General features: G+C 40.4%; 1 protein-coding gene across 4 annotated transcripts in view; it reads right to left on the bottom strand.

Moving 5' to 3' along the window:
* The window catches only part of KIF16B (kinesin family member 16B), a 284713-nt gene that overhangs the window by 129319 nt on the left and 133141 nt on the right, over positions 1–22253 (bottom strand). For all 4 annotated transcript variants that reach the window (XM_059406507.1, XM_059406508.1, XM_059406510.1 and 1 more), the window contains exons 13-15: positions 11590–11709; positions 10677–10728; positions 8828–8965 (exon numbers count right to left, since the gene is read on the bottom strand). In XM_059406507.1, the coding sequence (XP_059262490.1) occupies positions 8828–8965; positions 10677–10728; positions 11590–11709 (310 nt within the window). The remainder of the gene's footprint in view (positions 1–8827; positions 8966–10676; positions 10729–11589; positions 11710–22253) is intronic.

The following is a 22253-nucleotide window of genomic DNA, read 5'->3' as shown; positions in this document are numbered from 1 at the left end:
CTTCCACTTGGGCACAAGAGCAGGAAGAACATGAAACATGAAAGAGGACTAGACAGGTTCAGATTTCTAGCCAGATGACAGAAAAGGAAAGACTCTTCAGTGTTGACAAAGAAGGAGAAGTTGAAGAAATCAACCTCACAGAATTGTTTATGAATTGAAGCATTTAGATTTGACCTTCAATAGCACACAAAGACTTCAAGAACTGACCTAAGATACAAACCACTGCTCGGGTCCCAGACTGACTCTTGGGTAGCACACACATGGGGCAGACCAGAATAGCACAAAGCCTTTGAAAACTGAACTGGCACTGAAGCCAGAACCACAGCCCACGGAGGCTAATTCTAATTTATAGTCTGAATCCAACCAGGTCCACTGTCTGCTAAAACAAAACAAAGCAAAATCAATGTTTCTCAGAGGTTTTCAACAGGACTCAGAGTCTCATAACAAAATATCAGAAATGTCCAGGATGCAATCTAGTATTACTCAGCATATGAAGAACTGGGAAAATCTCGATGTGCATGGCAAAAAAAAAAAAAAAAAAAAAAATCAAGAGATGTTATGTGGAGATCACAGAGATGTTGGACATATTTGATAAAGATGTTAAATCAGCTATTATAAAAATATTCAAACGCAGAATAATCTTGAAAGGTAAAATGTTTTAACCAAGAAATAAATGATATAAAAAGCAATCGATTATTACAACTAAAAAAAATACAACAAGCAAAATTGGATAGGCTCAGTAGAAGGGTGGAGAGGACGGAGAAAGAGTCCATAAACTTGAAGACAGACCAAATGAAATGACCTAATCTGAAAAGCAAAAAGAAAAAAGTTTACCAACGGGTAAAAATAAGTAAAGAGAGCCTCGGGGACCTGTGGAAACAATACTGAAATACTTATCAGTCACATAACTGGAACCCCAGAATAAGAGAAGGAAGAAAACAGAGCAGAACAAAATATTTAGACAAAGAATGTCTGAAAAATTCCCAAATCTGGAGAAAGACATGAACCTACAGATTCAAGAAAATCCAAAGATCCAAGATCCAAAATGGGTAAATGCCAAGAAACCCATGCCAAGGCACAGTGTCAAGCCTCCCTATGGGATGTGAAGTTCAAAGTTTTAACATCTAAAAAGGAACAGAGAGATTATGAAAAATAGATGTGTTGATCTAATAAGAGAAGATGAAGCAAATAAGAGAAGAAGACTTTAAAGAGACTGACATTTGGATATTGTGTACACCAACATCTGGGCACCAAAAAACCACCTTCAATGTGATTGGTTTGGGTGAGCAGAACTCCCATTAAATATTCATCAGCATCACCTGTACAACTCGTGAAAAACTGAAGTGAGGGAAAAATCTAATGATCTTAAGGGCTTATAAGCAAGTAGAGGTGAGTTCAATGGGAGGCCAGCCACCGAAATCTGCCGACTGCCTGTAGTGTTCAAAAGGACTCTTGTTCATTACATGCCTTGGCTAAACTGCTGGAAGATCCATTTCCCTTGCTGGTTCCACTAAAATTCTTTTTTTTAATTTGCCACTGAACAACTCACAGCAGCCCTAAAGCAAATGAAAATTTTATCAAAGCCTTCTCAGCTCCACTCCCCAGACAGTCACCTGTTCCCTCTTTCTGAGTGCCTGAATAGATGCAAATATATTTTGGCACTGAAGCATAACACATTCAGATGCACCTAGGTGTAAAGTCCCCAGATGCAGTTTTTGCAGCATGTGGAAAAAGAAAGATGAACATTCAACGGCTCTGACAAACTCGCAAGACGACCAAGGGAGTCCACTGATATGAATAGGAAAACTGATTACCTCGTTTAACAACTACCAGCTGTAAAATAACATTTTACAGGAAAAAGACAAAAATAAGAATAATTAACATGAGAGAATAGGTCCTAGAATTGCACAGAAAATGCTCAACTACTTTTTGAATTGTAACTCACTTGATTTTTGCACCATTTCATAGTAAGCATATTGGGAGCGGAGGAAAAGAAGACAATGGAAGAAGAAAAATCTAAGGTCTAAAACTTTACCAAGAACAGCTCAAGACCTATGGCCTTAAACACCTTGGTCAAATTCATGCTTTCTTCTCTAGCAATTGCCTCTCTTTCTACCAAATCACACTATGCGATTATTCTATGAAATCATTCAGTGCAATCATTCTGTGGCACCATGGGAGTAAGGGAAGCCAAGCACCAGAGAACATGGCAACTGAAGAGCACAGGCAGACGCAATGCTACAACAGCCACGCACGGTTTCTGGAAGAACTCAGAGAATAGAAGGAGAGAAGCTTCATACACCAGGCTTACAGCAACATATGTTATATATGTCATTACAGTTCATTCTCTCAGTACTGGCAAAGGTTTTTTATTTTACTGATGTTATCATATGGAAACACCCCTGTAATTTAAGGCAGGGGAAGTACTGTTTATACAATCTGAAAGAAGTAAGGCTGTTCGCAGATGCAGGTAAAAAATTTCCCTGTGATGGTGAAAATCTTCTATATGTAGGTAAATCTCCTATTAGCTGACATTCACAAGTATCTTAAGCGATCTAGATAAGGAAGTGGTAATTACTACCTGTGCTTTTCAATGGGACAGCCTAACGAACACATTTCCAAACAAAGTAATTTGCTAATGAAAAGAGATGTTTAAATACCAAATATCAGCAAATACTGGAAACTGGCAGGGAAAAGACAGGAAGCTGTTGGTAGTACAGGGTAAAGCCAGAATCCAGTCAAATGTAGAGTTACTACAGTCAGATCATTGTGATTTGGGTTAACATCCATCTGAATTCTCTGTTCTTGATACTTTTCCTTAAACTGCTTCATGGGCAAAAGCCAAGGTCATTTTTGGAGTATGAATATACTGCCATGCTTAATTCTGTTTCCCAATTATTACTATATATATATATTTTTTTAAGATTTTATTTATTTATTTGACAGACAGAGATCACAAGTAGGCAGAGAGGCAGGCAGAGAGAGAGAGAGAGGAGGAGGAAGCAGGCTCCCTGTTGAGCAGAGAGCCCAATATAGGGCTCGATCCCAGGACCCTGGGATCATGACCCGAGCTGAAGGCAGAGACTTTAACCCACTGAGCCACCCAGGCACCCACCCAATTATTACTATATTTTTAATGAAGTCCATATTCTTCTCTTTTTCACAGTGGTCTTGCTTTTTACGTTAAAAAAATCAAATCTTACATTTGATTAATCTGTCATTCAAGCATCCAATTCTTAATTTCACCTCTGGTCATGATCTCAGGGTCGTGGGATCAAGACCCACATCAGGCTCTGCACTGAGCAGAGGATTAGACATGTTATTTACTTACTGAGCATGGAGCCTGCTTAAGACTGTCTGTCTGGGGCACCTGGGTGGCTCAGTGGGTTAAGCTTCTGCCTTCGGGTCAGGTTGTGTTCTCAGTGTCCTGGGATCGAGTCCCTCATCAGGCTCTCTGCTGGCAGGGAGTCTGCTTCCTCCTCTCTCTCTCTCTCTCTGCCTAACTCTGCCTATTTGTGATCTCTCTCTGTCGAATAAATAAATAAAATCTTTAAAGGAAAAAAAAATACCATCTGTCTGTATGTCTTTCTCTCTCTCCTCCCCTCTACATCCCCCTCACCTGTTCATACGTTATTACTCTAAAAATTAAAAAAAAAAAAAATCTTGTAACTATAGCTGAAAATTCTTTTGTAGTCTGCCATCAAAAACTCCCCCTTCTTCTCCAGAGGTTAACACCATTCTAAAGTAAGCATGTGTTAGTGCCATTCACCTCTTTTTATTTTTATTAAATATTTTCATAACCAAAATCAATATAATATATACTTTGTGTCTTTAAAATATGTTCCAGTTCTCATTTTAATAATCCTCAAAAATTAAGAATTGTTGGGGCCCCTGGGTGCTTAGCCAGTTAAGCATCCAAATCTTGATTTTGACTCATGTTTTGATTTCAGGGTTGTGAGACTGAACCCTGTGTTAGGCTCTGTGCTCAGCAGGAGTCTGCTTAAGCTTCTCCCCATCTCCCTCTGTCTTTGCCCCTAACCCCTCTGGTGTGCACACACACTGTCTCTCTCTCTCTCTAAAGAAATGTTAAGTAGAGAAGTCTAACCCCTAATTTTTGAAGGATTAGACATGTTCTTCACTTGCTGGAATCTTCTAGTCTTAAAGTATGTGCATTTTTTAAAAAGGTATTGTCTTGCTTTTTTCATGTAATTTCTTGAAACACAAAGTCATCTTGCATTTCACTACCCTAAGACTTGTTAATGACATTTTTACGCAGTGCACAGGTGTTTTAAGACTTTGGAACATAGCATTTTTATGTCTGTAGCACAGCAGAGCACCAGAGGAACTCAAGCCAAAATCATGGCACCGTGGTAATAAAGCAATTAAGATAGCCCAGGAAAAGAAAATTTTGACCATTAACCTTAAATGTCAATTAGCACTACTACTTTCTTAGGACAACTCAAAAATTTCATTTCAATCATCACTAACCTAAACAAGCATACTTTTTAAATGGGCTTTCAGTTAAGATAAAAAATTAAGATAAAAAAATACTTGATAAAAATACCATACAGGAAATACATTTATTATATACCTACTGTGCTTCAATCCACAAGAGAATTAGAGACATAATCATAGCTACATAAGCAGATGACAAAGGAATAATACATAAATTCTTTGAACTAAATAAACAAGCTAATAATCTTTTCTTTGGGGGGGGATAAGGGACAAAGGGTAGAGAAGATAATCCCAATATTAAATAGTAAGTTCTAGGCAGTTCCCCTGATAAACAGTAAGGGCTCTAAAAGTTCCTTTTTCAGTGTGTTGTTTGGAACTCAAGACTGATTTTTCTCCCAGAAACACCATTACACATAAAAGTTAGCTTCCTGGCGGATCCAGAGGAGACTGTTAAACCCATGAATGGCAGAAGCGGTGGTCATGGTCATCCCCTCAGCCTTCTCAGCGGCCAGGACTGTGAATGGTGTGAACTCCAGAAGCTCCAGACTGTCGTGGGTAGAGCAGGGAAAGCACAGGAGGAAACAGGTGGAGGGCCAGGCAACAAAGCTGGGTGGACCCAGCAGAACATTGACCTTTGTGGGCTATCTGGGATTCACGCACGGCTTAGCTAATCAATGCCCCCAGTTATAATCCCAACCATAACCCATTCTCTATCCCTTCCTCTGTGGGGCTCCACAGACACCCCAGGCTGCACTTGAGGTATCTGGGGGAACAATGCCCAAGACACAGAAGTCCTAGAGTGAGGTCTCTGAATAGACTGAGCCTCACTTTCCCTGTATGGTTTTAAATCGATATCCCTAAAGGCTCTCAAAAATCTTCAATACTATTCCCAAAATAGATTATTACAGAAATGAAAAGATTTTTCCTCCCCATTTTTAACCAGTTAAAGTATACAGCTATGTGGAGAAAACTTTGTAGGTGTGAATAAACACAGTTCAATAAGAACACATATTAAAAACTTCCAAAGTTTCACTGGAAGAAATTGATGAAAATTCAAATAAAAGAGATGTATCAAATAAATAGAAATCCCAAGATGGAAATGTATTTGTTATAATGTGAACAAATCACATGAAATTAAAACCCAACTTTTGAAAAGATATGTTAGCACAAAAATAAAAAGATTCTAAAAATTTCTTTAAAAAAAATAATAGGCATGGATAGCAAAAAAAAACACACAGATAAGAATACAAATAAAAGCATATTATAAAACAACAAGCATTAAAATTGTGTGATACTGGTACAAAAGCAGAAAAACAGAGCACTGGAACAAAGTGGAAAGCCAAGAAATAGACATGATGCTATGTCTCAGCATTCATTTCTGATAAAGTAAGTTTCTTGAAAAGAGAGGTCAATATAGGATAGGGTAAAGTTCTAATAAATGATACGCCAATATGGAAAAAAACTAAATTAGGTCAACCCCAGATGGAGTAAACAATTAAATCTATCAAAATGAATTCCAAAGTTCTACCCATACCTTAACAATGATACTGAAAACCAATACAAGTCCCTCGTAACAACACAGAGTGATCATAATAAGGTCAACCTTCTCTGCATGCAGAGATCTTTACTGGACAAGGGGACACGTCTCTCACCTCCCCTGCTGCCTAGAGAATGGCAGCAGGACCTCCACCTGAGGTCCTAAGAGGGAACGAACAGGTGGTCTGGTCTATGTATTCACAAGCAGACATGACCACTGAAAAGTCCTATATACTGACCTCCTGTCTACCACTCAATTACAGTCACTTTCTGGGCTCTTACCATGACTATTACTCTGCTGTCTGGCAAGAACCAGCTACTCCCATCCCATACTGACAGAGTCCTTGTCTGGGTTGCAAAAATGCAGGAAAAAAAAATGCTTTGGTAACTGTCATTGGGCACTCACTGTGTCCCTGGTTTGGGCTACTCACCCGGTACTGCTGAACTCTGACATTCCTGGCCAGCTCCAAGGCACTTAAATGTTTCCCAAGTTCAGCTTACCCTAAGACTAAAACATAATAAGAGTACAAGAACAGGTGGAGATCAGTGGATGTGTGGATGAGTCGGTGGTGGGTGCATGGGTGGTGTTTTTGGTTTTTTTTTAGAATGTCTTCAATGGATTCTATACTCCTCCTAAAAAACGTGATCATCCTAGTCCAAGTTACATGCCCTTCATTTCTGAGATAACTCCTTGCAACTAATTCTGCCCATGACTTTGCTAGCACCAATGAACTATATGCTTTCCATCTGTCCAGTTTCCTCCATCTGCCCAATTTCTATGTCACAGCAGATACATTATGGTACATAACCATGAAAAACTGTTATTATAGAGATTATGTATAATATACCAAGAAAGGGCTCAAGATATGTCAACTTCTTTCTTTCCTTCCTTCTTACATGATTCAGTATAAAAGCCATTAGGCAGGGTTGAGCAAAGTAGGCATGAGCAAGGAAATGGGAGGAAAGAGTGAGGACACTGTTGCCCCAGCATGGGATATCACAGCCTGAGCAGAAAGAAGAGGGTCCCTGAATGAGGAGGGGACAGAAGTGACAGAACACTGGTTACATAATGGAAGTCAGGTTCATCACTAGCAGGAACGAGAGCTACAAATAGGAAAAAGGAAAAAACTAGAAAGAATGCATTGGGTTGGAATTAGAGGTACTGGAATGAACGCCTGGTCAGCCGTAATAGGTACTGAAATACTGAAATTGATAGACATAAATATAGTTGTATGTGTTATACAGACACACAGAGACCCACACTTCCCCTAACTCTGTTGGCCAACAGCACCTGGGAACAGGAACACTACAACAGCCAGGAGCACACCAAGTGCCTAGATCTTAGTTTCTAAATCCCACTCTCCACTGAAATGAACCAAGGCTCCTTGGAAAACTGGCTGATTCCAGGAAAGCATGAAGATAAGCCTGGAATATCCTACTGTGTCAGAAAGTCAGGAAGGGCTCACAGATGATTGGGACAAGCCATAGGGACACAGAAGTGAGCTTGGAGGGATTCCCATTCATCAAATCTGGGACAATTTGGGTATCAAAATAAATAATGATGGAACTAGACCAAAACCTACCAAGCAATATAGCAAGCCATGTGACCCTGTTGATTTAAATAAATAAATGGCAAGAAGAGAAAGCTCTTTTTTACAGTAAAAATCCAACTAATAAATATAGAAGGAAGAAAAATTACCAATTGGCAACCATCTGAAAAACCACCAACAACCCTCAAAATCCGTGGATTCTAAAACCAGTGGGTGAAAGTATGATAAAGAATGGAATGTTTATGATGTCGATATCCTTCCCAATATCTTTCTTAATAAAAAGAAGGTCCTAAAGGAGAGCTTCACAGTGAAGAAGACTGGCAAGCTCCATTTTAATCAAATGACCAAAGTGAGTAACTACTCAGTAACAATGTGAGAAAAACAGGGCATCACTTCTCTGATATTCCTGTCAAGAATGCACAGTATTAAGTGTCACCTTGAGGAAGCATTGGACAGATGCCACGTTAATGCAAAGGGACATTTTACAACATATTTCACCTGCCAAAGTCCTACAAGTCAGAGAAAAGCAAAGGGACTCTTCTAGACTGAAAGAGACAAGAAAGGTGTGGCAATCAAATACAACATATGATGCCAGACTGAATCCTGGACCCACATCGGACATTGCTGGACAAAGGACGACAACTCAAAGGGTGTCTAAGAATCAGATGGCAGGAGTATACCGGGGTTATTTTCTTAATTTGGATGTTTATATTGTAATTACAAAGGAGAATGCTATTGTTTAAGGGAAATGAAAACAAAAGTATTCAGGGATGGCAGGGCACGGTGTTAGCAATCAACTTTCAAATGCTTTTGAAATTAAAAAGTTCCTTGTACCACACCTGCAGATTTTCTATAAAACTGAAATTAATTTCAAAAGAACAAAAAAAGACATGATACCAGATCCTGTATGTATGTTATAATTACAGCTATTCACAAAAGAATATAAATAGGGTAATAAATAAAGTTATTAACATCAGGCACAGTGTTAAGGTTTTTGCATTTAAAGGTGCTTTTTTAACTTAAAAAAAAATCCTTTCAAGTCATATTTCTGTAACAGTGGTAACTTTTAAGACAACTATGTACATGTTTAATTCAATAAGATAATTGGAATTAGAAAGAAGTCCCCCAGCAAAACAGGAAACAGCATAATGAAGCAAACAGTCTTCATCTTTTTTATAACTGATCAGCAATTAATTCCAAGATGCACAAGTGCCCCCATTACGTAGCCAACTCATTCTAGAGCAATGACATATGCACAGAACTCTGAAAACCAAAAAACCAGATACCTTGATTTAGGTGTGTGGCCTCCATGATCTGAACACCATTTACGGAGCACTGAGACCCGCTCAGGGGTATCAGAGTCACCGTTCCCCCAACATTTTCAAAGATGCAGTGCTCACTCTCCAAGTCGAGGCCATGAAGAACTAAGTTGGAAAGACATAAAAGAAAGAGGATGTTTTTTTTGTCATCTAGTGCAATGACTCCCAACCTTTATGTATTTCTCCATAATTGAATACTCTTCCCCTTTCATGTAAATATTGTGAAATGAACATTTATGTTTGGTGAGAAAAGTGGATTTCAAGAGTTCATGGCATCAACTGACAGAACTGAAGGTATCCTCAAAGGACCTGGACATCACCTGTGTAAGGAAGTAAGTTCTCACATGCTAATTTATCTCATCTTCAGAGAGAAAAGAGTTGAGTAATTTGTCTTCTTGAAAATCACTGTGTCACTCAGATGTTGAATAAATTTTCCCCACCAGCCACCCAAAGGTCACAGTAAGACAGAAACAACAAAAGAACCCTGTGGGTCAAGGACTTGTTATAACTTGCACACTTACAGACACTGCACTCCAGGAGCAGAAACCAAAGGTGACCTTGGCCTGGCATGGATTTTGGCAGGCCTAAGGAAGCCTCCAAGCTGTGCTGGGATGCACACTGCCACAGCCTGTGCCAAATCTGAGAGCACGTGACCTCCACTGACCTCTCAGAGCATGAGGCTACTAACGTGTACCTAATCTAGTAGGACTATCCTGAGTTATTCTCACTTGCTGAGTGACCAGACACGGATATGAATGCCTGTTCAAATAAACCTACACGATTTTAGGCACAGCTCTTGGCCAGCTTCTTAGAAGCACAAATCCAGTAGCTCCCACTGCTCCCCACAGAGCTGTACTACTGAACTTTTCTGTGCACAGAAAACATGTTTTCTTATCGCTCATCATCATTTACAGCAACCCCAAAGGTCAAACACACGACTTAACGATCAGAAGAAGAGGCTTGACACTTAGTTCTACTCAAGAACAGCTGAAGCCGAGGTCTTCTGGGACCTGGTTTTGCAGCAAACAGTTCAGCATGTAGAACTACGCTAGCTTTGGCTTGATGAATAGCTTACACTTGGCAGGAGAGCAAGTCGAATGCCAGCAATTCTAGAAACAGCTGAGAGGACAGAATTCTTCCCCTGCCAATGCCCACCTTCACTCACACACACACACACACACACACACACACACACCACCCACCACCACTGCAGTGGTCCCTAAGTTATGCTTTCAAAGCCTACAAGACCTCACTCTGCTCCAGGGTTGAATCAGGAGTCATCTGCGTGCCTCAGCAAAGACTTTCAGGAAACCCACAAGTCACACCTCCATACATGTGCACGTGTGTATTCCTACTCCCCATCACCACTATACAGTTAAGTGTCTACATCCTTCACATGAAGGCATCTGATACCTTTTGGTATCTGTGTTTGATACCAAAAACAGATACCTTTATCTCATCTTCAGAGAGAAGATGATACCTTTCTTCTTTTCTCTGAAAAGAAAGAAAGCTTTCTGTGTTTGTTGGCATATTTCCATCACTATCCCACCACAATTTAAATTACTCTTTGAAGCTGTGACAGAATACAGAATATATATGGGGGGGATGTGTAGTTCTACTTAATTCATTAAATTAATTGTTCTGTGTCACTTGTTTGAATTGAGTTCAAAATTACAGAAATGCACATACTGATCAATACTGTATTTGAGAAAGAGGTTTTTTTTTTCCCTAATGACTTTAATGTCATTCAAAAGAAAATTCTTCATTAAATGCTTTTTAAAAATCACTGGGAAGAGGAAATTATAAAGATTCTTACCAATATCTTGTTCTGTTGAAGCATCTTCTCTACCAACATATGTCTGTCCTTCCTAGGAAGAAAAGTCAAGTAAAATTTATTAGGAAGAACATGAGGAGTGGTCTGTTTCTCTACTTTTCACTTAAACCCAAGCAAGCTGGTGGCCAACAGGCTGAGCAGTGTCCTGGGCCGGCCACAGCCTCCAATGCATTGACGGTTCACTAAGGCTCCGTGGCCATACCCCACACTGTCCAGGAAAGGGCCACACAGCTCCTGAGGCTTAAGGCACAGTCATGGGTTGGCTCCTACCCTGAGGCTTAAGGAAAAATCATAGGTTGGCACGTATCAATAATCTGTCCATGCTGGTAATCCCATTGATGGTGTTCCTAATCCTTTCTGGCAACTGCCCCCCTGCACCGCGGGCCAGGGGTCGTTCATGGCTACAAAGCACAAATGTAATACTGTTCTCATCTTAAGTCATGGATCAGAGAAAGGATATTAAGTCAAGGTTACAGAGGTAACTGCTGATACTAACATGGTTAATTCTGTTCTCTTACACAAACAGCCTGTTTGGGACCAGGCCCAATAATGTAGGCAGGAGACACGCTTTACAATTAACCCAAGGGACCAGAAAACGACATGTAGCGGTTGCAAATTTCCTTCCTTGGTCTGTCTCCCTTTTTGTTCCTTACCTTCCTCTCACTGATTCTACAAAGTGGAAGGCAAAGTGAATGGATCTTCATTTAGCTTTAGAACTCCATAAACATGGGAACTTCTAATTCCACGGAACACCAGTGAACTAATGAAAATTCCCAAAGGGAATTTCTCTAATGTAATAGCTGTGTTCACACACCTAGAGTATTAAATAAACCTTGCTAGTGTCTGAAGAGGAAACTGAACACGAAATTGTATGTCGCACTTAAGCAGTTTCTACCTTCAAGTGATATAAGATGATTCCAGTACTCAGAAGGTCATCATCAATGCCAATCAAATGGGGCAGTTCAGAATCCAGAACAACTCCAATCCCTTCTTTCCTAAGGGCTAGAGTCTGTTCCTGAAGTTAGGAGGGAAAGAAAAGGAAAAGGTTACTCAGAGGAAAGAGAACTTCTTATTAGGTGTTCTTTGGGTGTTAAAATGAACACTTTTATTTCTCATCAAAAAAGCTGCAAGAAAAATGGAAAACCTTCGTGTTGGAATCCTGGCATATGGCAGGTAAAGTGAACTTGAAACACATAAAAACTCAACATAAAATGAAGTAAACTTATGGCCTGATGAGTATGATCTCTTCAAAGCCAAGCTCAAACCTTACCTTCCTTAGGAAAGGTCCTAGGACAATTGCACTACAAAGTAATCGTTCTGCCTCTTCAGAATCTTTATTTCATTTAATGTCTAGAGATCTCCTGATTTGCTGACTCTTCTCACCAGTCACTATGGCCAAACTGTGAATGTTCCCCAGAGCAACTCTCTCCTGTGCATTAGTGACCCCTATACCAGAAGTACCCCCGTCTCTGTCTCCTGCAGCAAGTTCCACTACCTAACAGGTCATTCCCACCCACATACCAAGGTGCTACAGATCTCCTGCCACCAACCCCCACCCCAACCAACCCCCTTGGTCCTGCATGTCCAGTTACCACCAATTTTTCTGTGCCTCTTTGGAAGAAATCACCTTCAAACATTTTCCTACGCTAGTGGGTTCTCCAATTCCTCCCCTCCTGCTCTCTCTGGAACCCACTCCATGCAGGCTTTCATCCTTGGGACTAGAGTACCCACCATCACTCTCGTGATGACCACATCCTCTCTCTGGACTTCACCTGCAAACCATATGCTGATGACTCAAATCTAAACCTCTAGACAGTCCTCTCCCTTGAACCCACACTCATGCCTACATACGCTCACTTACCTCACGTATTCTGTGGGGATACTAAACAGGCAGCTGAAAGCGAATACGTTGAAAAACCAACTCTTGACTTCCCCAGCCTCCCAAATCGACACGCCATACCATTTCAGTGAATGCCAACCTGCCTTCTAATTGTTCAGACCCAAAACTATGATTACACTTTGCTCCTTTCTCAAATTCCTACATGCTTAGTGTTGACTCTCCCTTTAGAATATGCCCCCAATCCGACAACATCAAACCACCTGTACTAAGTTCCTCTTGAGCCCCAACCACCATCGTCTTTCACCAGGAAACCCACAATAATCGAGGCTACCACCAAAGACGCCCCCCTGTGCACGTGCTCTACTCAGCAGCCAGAGGGATGTGAAGGCAGGCTGCACCTCTGCTCAAATCCTTTCTGTGGCCTTCCATTTCACAGAGATGAAAGCCCAAGTCCTTATAAGCCTCTACAAAGCTCTACATGACCTCCTACCCTGCTGACCTCCTGTTCTCATCTCCCTCTCTTGCCCACTCCTGTGTAGGAGTCAGAAAGCTCCCCGCTATTGCTCAAACTTGCCAGCCTATCTGCCCCTCAGGGCTCTAGGCATCGTTCCTTCTGCTTCTGTGGCTGCTGATTCTTCTGTCACTGTCTCTTCATTCTCTTCCCCTCGAGCCGGGTTTCCAGACCTTGGCACTACTGACATTTTAGATAAGCTGATTCTATATTATGCAAGGATGTCTTATGCACTGCAGCAGGCTTAGCGGCATCTCTGGCCTCCACCTGTTAGCTAGGATGCAATGGGAAGTTACGCAAATAAGACGGCGGAAAGCTACCAGAAGAAAAGAAGAGAGGGAGGGAAAAAATTAGGAAGGACTGTGTTTTGTTTTGCAGAACCAAGAGTTCTAGCCATGGAGACGCCCGCTAAGTGTTTGACCTGACAGTCCCTTGCCAGGAGGGTCCTGCCTGATAGCCCCTTCCATATGCCAGTTTGGGTCAGATTGGAGTTAGGACCTCTTGAGCTGTATAGAAACCCCCGAGTTGTCCTAAAGTTACCTTTAGCTCACTAATGCTGGGATCTCCTCCTATAGGTGGAGTTTTCCACCACTGCTGAACATGAGATGTACGTACTTGCATGCTGACACGCCAGGCATGCACAACTGAACGAAATGCAAGCTCCCTGCCTCTGTCCCCTAATACACTGAACAAAAGCTTCCTGTACTAACCCCATGGGGAGACAGTGTTTTGAGCACTCTCTCCAGGTCTCTTACTGAGAACACATAATACAAGTTCTTTGCTTTCAACACTCCCCCGGGTTGTGTTCAATTTGGTACACCCCAAACGGCATACCCACTAGACACCAGTAACACTCTACCTCTTGCCCCAAGTTGTGACAACCAAAGAGTCTCCAGATACTGGCAAATGTACCCTGGGGAACAAAATCAGCCCTAGTTGAGAAGAATGATCAAACACATACACACACACACACACACACACACACACACACACTCAAACTTGGCCCTCAACTCAAAAGTCACCTTCCCCATCACCCATACAAAATAGTAATCATAAACTCCTTTATCTGATTCATTTCCCTCCTTAGCAATTACCACTATATGACATTATATATAAGCTTATTACTTTGTCCAAATTAGAATATAACCCGGTCTCTAATTTCATGTCTGACATAGTAACTGCTGAATATTTGTCAAATGAATGAAAGGATGAGCAGATACTTGAAGTTTAGAGAAATGAAGGAAGGAGGGTTAATAGCACTGGTCAGGCAAGGGACCTTGGGCCTTTGTCTTAACATCAGGCCCATCTACCTGTACCAAGACAAAAGAGCTATAAAATCAGGCTTCTAGACAAGCTGAGATAAATTCCAAAGACTGAAGGTGAAAATTCCAGCCATGAAGTTGGGCTATGCTGAGTTTAGACTGAGTCAGATCCCACAGCACATTATGCTCTGGGATTTTAGGTATGAGATGACCAATAGGGAAGCAAGTTCCAAGCTACTAACCAGGCTCCAAGAGACACTCGTAGCAAATCTCTTCGCAACCCCAACCCCTGTAATGGACACAGTGACCAGGGCACAGCTCTAGATCCCCAATGTGAGAACTGCCTGAGACATAATTAAGTATGCCTCATATTCCTAGAATGAATCAATATACTCTGTGTCATTTAAATATTAAAACAATGTTATCTTCTAGGTGAAGGACTCAGAACTTCACAACCTTGCAGACAAGGGAGCTCTTAAGACATTGAGGGGATGGGCACTAAAGAGAAGTCCCTCCAGGTCTTCATCTCTGCAGACATTTGTGTCTCAAACACACACTGCAGAGCTGCAGTCATGCAAGAGGGTGACAGAATGAAATGCCAAAAAAATTTAAAAAATAAAAATCACCACTTGAAATAAAGCAATTCAATTTAACAACCATTAAATAGATATGCAGAGAAAATGACCAATGCATAACTTAGATTCAAGAAAAGGAAATGAAGCGTGTCATTGTTCTTCAATTACTCCTCTTATCAGCCGGGCTCCTATTTCCGGGCTCAGAATCTCAGGCTTCCAGGTCGGAGACTTCAGTAAACCTGATTTAGTATACCAAGGCCCTCGCAAATCTTAGCTAAACGAGTACTGGAAATAAACCAGCCTCTACTCCTACCTCTCAGGTCTTGGGAGAACTTGTACTTTTTCTCTGCCTGTAGAATTCAAGCAGAAGTGCAAAGTATGTGTTTTTTGTTTTTGTTTTTGTTTTTGTTTTTAAGATATATGTTAGAGTGGAGAATTTAATAACACAGTTCCATTTCATAAAATAGTGTCCTCACTGGAAGGTCTGGTGGCTCTGAACTGTGACAGCACTGCATGCATGGTAGGTAGCCACCTGCCAAACAATGTTCCAGGCCTCTAGGTCCATGTGAAAAGGACAGTGACTGTTCTCATAAGTCCAGAGCCATATGTATTTTTTTTCTGCATAAAAGTGGACAATAACCCAAGAAAAAGCCAACGTTTTAAGTTCTAATAGCTCCCACTCAAACTAGAAAAATTGTTTTGGACTACATCCCAGTTTAGTTTCATATTCTTTTTTTTTTTAACCACTGAAAAACACTTTTTTTTTCCTTCCTTGAAATAAGTCTCACAGACTTTGAAAATCATTTGAAATTCATAACTTTGGAGCCACTAGGTCAAAAGCATTACTTGTCCCCCTATGCTCTCCCCCACATACACACCCAGCATGTTCTCACATACACTTCCATATGCTGAGTGGGTAAAACCTGAATTAAGAGAAAGTTTTCCAGGATTGGGAGTGGGGGCAGATGAATTTATGATTAATGCTGCACTAAAGCTCTATGACATTCAAGCTGCATTCACTACACGGTATTATAAAAGTGTCACCTCATAAAACTAAAAACGAGGGTTTAAATCATTGCTCAAGTGAAAAAGTAATTTCAGACAAAAATATCTATCACGTATAAAATATTTATTAAGTGGCATCTACTGTTATACATAATTTATGAAACACCTCTTTGATAAGATGGAATATTTAACATTGCAGAATCGGCCATCCCACCCCCAATGCTAGGTTCACTGGGTCCCAAAGAAAGTGGTAACATATATATATTTATATTATATTATATTATATATTATATCTGCACATATTTTGTATTGAAACAAAGCTTTTGGCAATCAATATCTGTATAAAAAGGAAACTATAGCCTGACTAAAAGTGTCAAAACACAACATCAGCTTATTTTAAACATTGAGTTTGTGACATTTGTAAATAATATGTTCAATATGTTTTTCTTCGGTTTCTGAACCTGAAACATGTGTCCAGTGCTGTGACGCTCACTGTATCACTTCTGGCACATTCCAGTGGTTCAGGTGAGTTGCAGGCAGGGCTGCCCAGATTCCAGGGGGGAAGCCCACACAAGGGCTTGGCGCACTGGGAGCGCCCCACATAACCACCATACTTGCTTATCAGATGGAGCAGAGATTCTACGCCTCTTAATCACAACCATATCCTCAGTATCTAGCACTTTCTAACACAAGGCAGCAGCTTTCCTGAATACATGAATAACTGAAAAACAACACAAAAACTTATCAACAACAAAAACCAATTTTTCCCTTTTGAGAAGCCTACCTGAGAGCTGGATCCTACTTGGGAAACTGGGAAAACGGGGAACCCATTTGCCCCACTGAAATGAAGAACTCCCCAAGAGCAGAAACTGTGTTTCCTCATACTGATTGTGTTATGTGAGGTGAACCCAGCTGCACGGGGCAAACAGCAGTCACTCAGTAAGTGCTTATTATCTGGCATGGAGAGGTACTGGGGAGGCAGTGATTTTTTTTTTTTTTTTTTTTGATAAGTCAAAAATTACATGTCAGAATCTTTTTGTGGAAAGGTAGTCTATGGTGAATTACATGTTTCACTAACTAGTGGAATTCTGCAGAGTTGACACACATATAAAGTGTATTTAATTTCTGCCAACTTGACTACAACATGTAGCAGAAGATGAGAGGGAATGGCATGGTCCCCCTAGAGCACATGCCCACTGTGGGTATGAAAAGGAGGGAGGAAGTCAGGCAAACAGGAAAACTAATAAAAAATAAAATGATCTTCTAGCAAAGCTACTTTTTCATTTAGGAAAACTGCATGCAATTTTATATAAATTTAATAAAAAGAAAAGAAACTGAAGTATTTGTTGAATTTCAACCAAATGTGCCTTCACTACAAGAGATATTTCCTAAAATATCCTTCTAAGTTAAAATGTCATAAAGTATATTTAGAGGTTCATGAGCATGGCGTGTATATATTCATCATATGTGTTTTGATTTTAAGCACTGTTAGTCAAGTCTGTACATGTTTGGAAATACCTGCCTCCTGCCCTCACACCTGAATGACGTCTTAGCTGTTGTCAGTCTGGGCCACAGTTGTGTCATACTTCTTTTCTCTCAGAATGCTGAACAAATGTCTCCACTATTTTCAGAAACTGAACACTGCTCTAAGAAAATAGAAGGTTAGACTGACTTTGAGTCCATGGCAGACAATCTGGTTTTCTGCCCAGGGGATCTGAAGAACTTTTCCTTTATCTCTGAAATTCAATAGCTTAATGAGGATAGATCTCAGTATTGAACCTTCTGTACTCCAAATTTTCTTGGAATCTGATACTAATTTGCAGACCCAGTTCTTTTTTTTATTTTTTCATTTCAGGAAAATTGCCTTGTTTTCTACTGCATTTTGTTTCATTTGCTGACTGCTTATTTCAGGGATGCCAATTATCCTTATATTACACTGTCTTTGTCTTCTTTATCTTTTAGCTTCTCAGTACTTAATATCTTGATTATTTCATTTGGGTTCACTGAGATTATTAAGCCTTTATTCTTTCAGTAATTTGATTTCAATGGCATCTGTTCTTTCCCTTGGTATTTCCAATTTTATTTATTAGTCCTGTACCGATGTTGTTTTGGACCTCAAAATCTTTCTCTAGGTCTGCAATCTCCCTTCTCCCCCTCATCTCATTCTGCTTTTTATCATCATCATTTCTGTTTATTGACTTCACATTTCTCACTAACTTGTTCCACAGAATGAAACAATTGTAAAGAATGCCATTCTACCCCTTGAGGTATGTTTTCATCTATATCTGGACCTTTGTCCTTTGCATGCTATATTCCATTTTTTCCTTTTTGTTGTCTGTCCATCTTTCTACCTATCCCTCACTGCAATCATGTTTTTATAATTACCCTACTTTTTTCTCACAACTTGTGTATGCTTAAGTATCCAGAAAATCTGTATGCTCTAACACATGAATGGGAAACACCTTGACTCTCATCCCACCATACCTGTGATCTTGTCAGGTTCGAAAACGAAGTCGTCTGCATTCTATCCACTTTTCTCTAGCCAGATGTAATGACAGACAGCCAAATCTCAACCAAAGCACCCTAAAGGCTCTGTTTGAATGCCAGAGCTCTGCCTTTTTTTCAACAAAGGTCATGAAATAGCCTCTACTGAGTTCTTTCCTCCTGCTCGAGAAGAGGGCCCACTCCTACAGGGAAGACTGCTCTCAGACTCACTGTTTCACCAGGTCTTCACTTACAAAGAGAATCAGTTCTTCTCTTCACACCTTCCCAGTTGCCACCATCAGCCACTTCTGTGGTCCCTCAAAAGGAGAGGAAAATCAGTTGCTATGTCCCCAGGTTAGAGGGTTTCAGGGAGGGTTTCCTGAGCATCTCATGTACAGGCTTAGGAACACACTCTATTACAACCTTCCCTTTTCCTTGGCAGCCAGCTCAGGACTTTGTCATCTGCTTCCTATTAGGAGTCACAGCAGTATTTCTGCAACAGCATGGGATGCTTGCTTTGCTTTTTATGATTTCCGCCTATCTTTGAAACTGTGATGTCATCTTCAAACGCCTCTTTAAAGACTAGGATTTCAGCAGGCTATAAAAAGGAAGAAAATAGGGGTACCCAGGTTTGGAGGACTTCTTGAGTAAGGACATGGGAGCAGAAAACATGCGTATCTATACAAGGGACCCCTGGAAATCCAGTTTAACAGCTAAGCCTGGGGGAAAAAAATGGACTGGAAAGCCAGGCAGATGGGTCATTATTTGATTCAGAAACTGGGAAGCCATGGAGAATTTTGAAAACAGGAACTGGTTGATACTTCAGAAGATGAATCTGTTAAGGATGTAGGAAGAGAGGGAAAAAGGGGAAGTGGGATTAGAAAGGAAGGGACAACTTGGTTGACATTGTAGGGACAGATGCACTCCATGACAATCAGTTTAGATGGACTAAATCAGTTTAGATGGACTAAACAGTTAAGACATCTTTCTCAACCCTTTCACATATTCTCTTAATGAGAAATAAGGAAACTGGAGAGTTTGCAAGAGCTGCAAAAATCTGATAAATATCCCTAAGATTTTTATTGCCAGAAAAAAAAAATCCTGACATTTACTAGTAAGACTTTGCAGACAGCTCAGCAAGTGGATATTGGTGACTTGAGTTAAAAATCACTCACCAATTTGACTGGCAAGTGTTTGCAAGTAATTTACATGTTGCTGGTATAATGTAAAAATGATAAAGTCATTAGCAACACAAATTAATTAGCTCTGAAATCCTCAAAGTACACCACAAGCTGACATTCACCAGAAGCTACTCTTTCTTATACATTCTTCCACACATAGAAAGAAATCTGTCCATCTAACAGAGAAAGGGAGCAGTTGCCAAGATTACCAGGAAATCAATGAAGTTATACTGGTCAACTGCCTCAACTATCATCCTGTCTTCCTTTACGCTCTGTTCATGCAACCTGAGTAAGCTCTGATGAAAAGGGGGAAGAATCTTCACATTCCTCTGGTAAATAATTTTTTACTTTTTCTGTGTTCCCAAACAGCATATGAGAGAAAAGTGGATAAAAATATATCTGCTGGTTAATAGCATGTTCTATGATCCTACAAAGCTATTGGTAGGTAACATGTAATCCTTCTTATGAGAGCTCTACTAATTATACTCTTTGAACTAAAATCTGATTTACACACACACATGTGTGTGTGCATGGGGGGAAAAAATAGTCTGTAGAAGTTAATGAAGGACTGGAAATCTACTATAACTGAAAAGGTCTGGCAGATACCACAGACTACAATCAAGTCAGCACTGGCAATCAGCCTTAATCAGAACGAAGTTCCCAGAAGGATGAGGTTCAGGTGGGAAGGCAGAATTAGGAATCTATGGCTTGAAAAGGAAAGAAAGAATCAAGTGGGTCAGGCTAGGAGCCACCGTTGGTCCTTCTCTTTGCCTCAAATCTCCTAATTAGACCATCACTGGTCCATCAACTCTACCTGCACAAAAAAAGTCTGAATCATCCACAATTTTCCATCTCCACTGCTACTACTGATCTGGTCTGACAGACACCATATCCCGCCTGGAGTCTCTGACGTCCTCCAATTGGTCCTTCTGTTTCCTCTCTTGCCACCCTACAATCTATTCTGCATATTACAGCCAGATCCACCTTTTCAAAACTTCAAGAAGTCGGGAATAAAACCCTACAACAGTTTCCCAAGAATTTAAAATAAAATAACCCACATATCTCACTTCATCTGGTCCCTATGCACCTGTCCAACCATATCCCCCTCCACTCTGCACTTGACGAACAATGCTCCAACCATAATGGCCTCCTCATTCCCACTGCAGGGCCCCTGCACCTGCTGTTCTTTCTGCCTGGAAGTTCTCCCCTGACATCTTTATGTCTTGCTCCCCTCCTTCAATCAGCTCTTATCACACATGCTGCCTGCTGTCTCAGAAGCAAGACATCAGTGAGTCAGGTGGAGAAGGTCCCCACTCAGATAAAGCTTATGCCCTCTCAACCGCATTCCCTTACTTCCAGGTCCATACTATATCACTCCACCTGGCTTACTATTTTCAGAGCACTCAAGTCCCCCCAAATTACATTTCTGGTGCATCTACCCTTCCAGAAATCAACAGTGGATCTAGGATATTAAGTCATCCCCAAAGAAAGAGAGATCAGAAGGGGGTCCATGAGAGCCAAACTACTTAACAGTATCATGATCTCTGATCTTGGGGCTGAGACAGTCTCTGACTAGTCCTTTTTTTTTTTTAATGCTCCTTGCTAGGAAAAAGGAGTTCTCAAACATCAAAAGAATACTTAAAATGGCCAGAATTTAAAAAAAAATATATATATATATACTCAACATTTTGAAAAACAATGTTAAGTATGTTAAGCCTTTGGTTTTCTCACATAATCCTCATTAAATTGTCTTTAAAATTCAATGAATTAATATATAAAAATATGCAAAAAAAAATGGCCAAAATAAGTCAAGCTTATAAAGGAGTCTTGCTTAAATGTAAAGGTCTGATTCTAAAAGACTATCATCATAATTCAAGAAGTGTGCAACACATGTCTACCAAACATGACGACGTTGAGAGCAGACTGGCCTCTATTACATCATGAAAGTTAAGGTAGGAATGAGAAGCTTTGCTTCCTACAGGACTTTGAAACAATCCACATTAAAGTACCTGTAGTCAAAAGAAACACATTTAGAACAGATGATGAACAGTCCCAGACTCACCAGGGCAGAAACAGGAAGAGCAGAATCTGGCCACGACCTACACAATGGTGCTAACAAACCTAAACTTTCTGGCATTACTGGCAGTCAGCCCCTAACAGTAAATACAATTAATATTGTTCTTTTAATGAACAGAAACTCTTGGGGCAGTTCAATTTCCACTACACTTTGCACTGCAGAAAACATTTTTTATTTAAACGCCAAACAGCTAACTCTTGGCAGGCAGTTCAGAGACGATGCTGTGTCGATCTTTCTGAGGAAACAGTCCTCTGCTGGCTGAGCAAATCACCCAGATGTTGGTATTTAAATTATGCAAAATGCATAATACCAATTAAAGAAATTACATGTGAAAATATGCAAGAGCAAATTTCCCCACATTAATATTTAACTAGACTTTTTAAGTAGAGCAGGATCTTGTGATCTCAAGTACTTTAGTATATTTGACCTAAATGGAAGCCCAAAATACTTAGGAGGGTTCACTAGAAGGTTCTACAAGGGCATTTCCTATAACATGAACTCGAACACAGGTTAGAAAGCTAAATGAAAGGGTCGCATTAAATGGGATGTTGTAACCTAGAAAGCTTCACCGTGACATCTGCCTTAAGTTTTGGTCTTGGAGAGCTGGCGTACTCTTGTTTCTTA

Source organism: Mustela nigripes, chromosome 7, assembly GCF_022355385.1.
Source record: "Mustela nigripes isolate SB6536 chromosome 7, MUSNIG.SB6536, whole genome shotgun sequence".
Classification (NCBI taxonomy): domain Eukaryota; kingdom Metazoa; phylum Chordata; class Mammalia; order Carnivora; family Mustelidae; genus Mustela; species Mustela nigripes.
The sequence above is the reverse complement of the archived record's forward strand: the minus strand, read 5'-3'. Positions and strand labels throughout refer to the sequence as shown.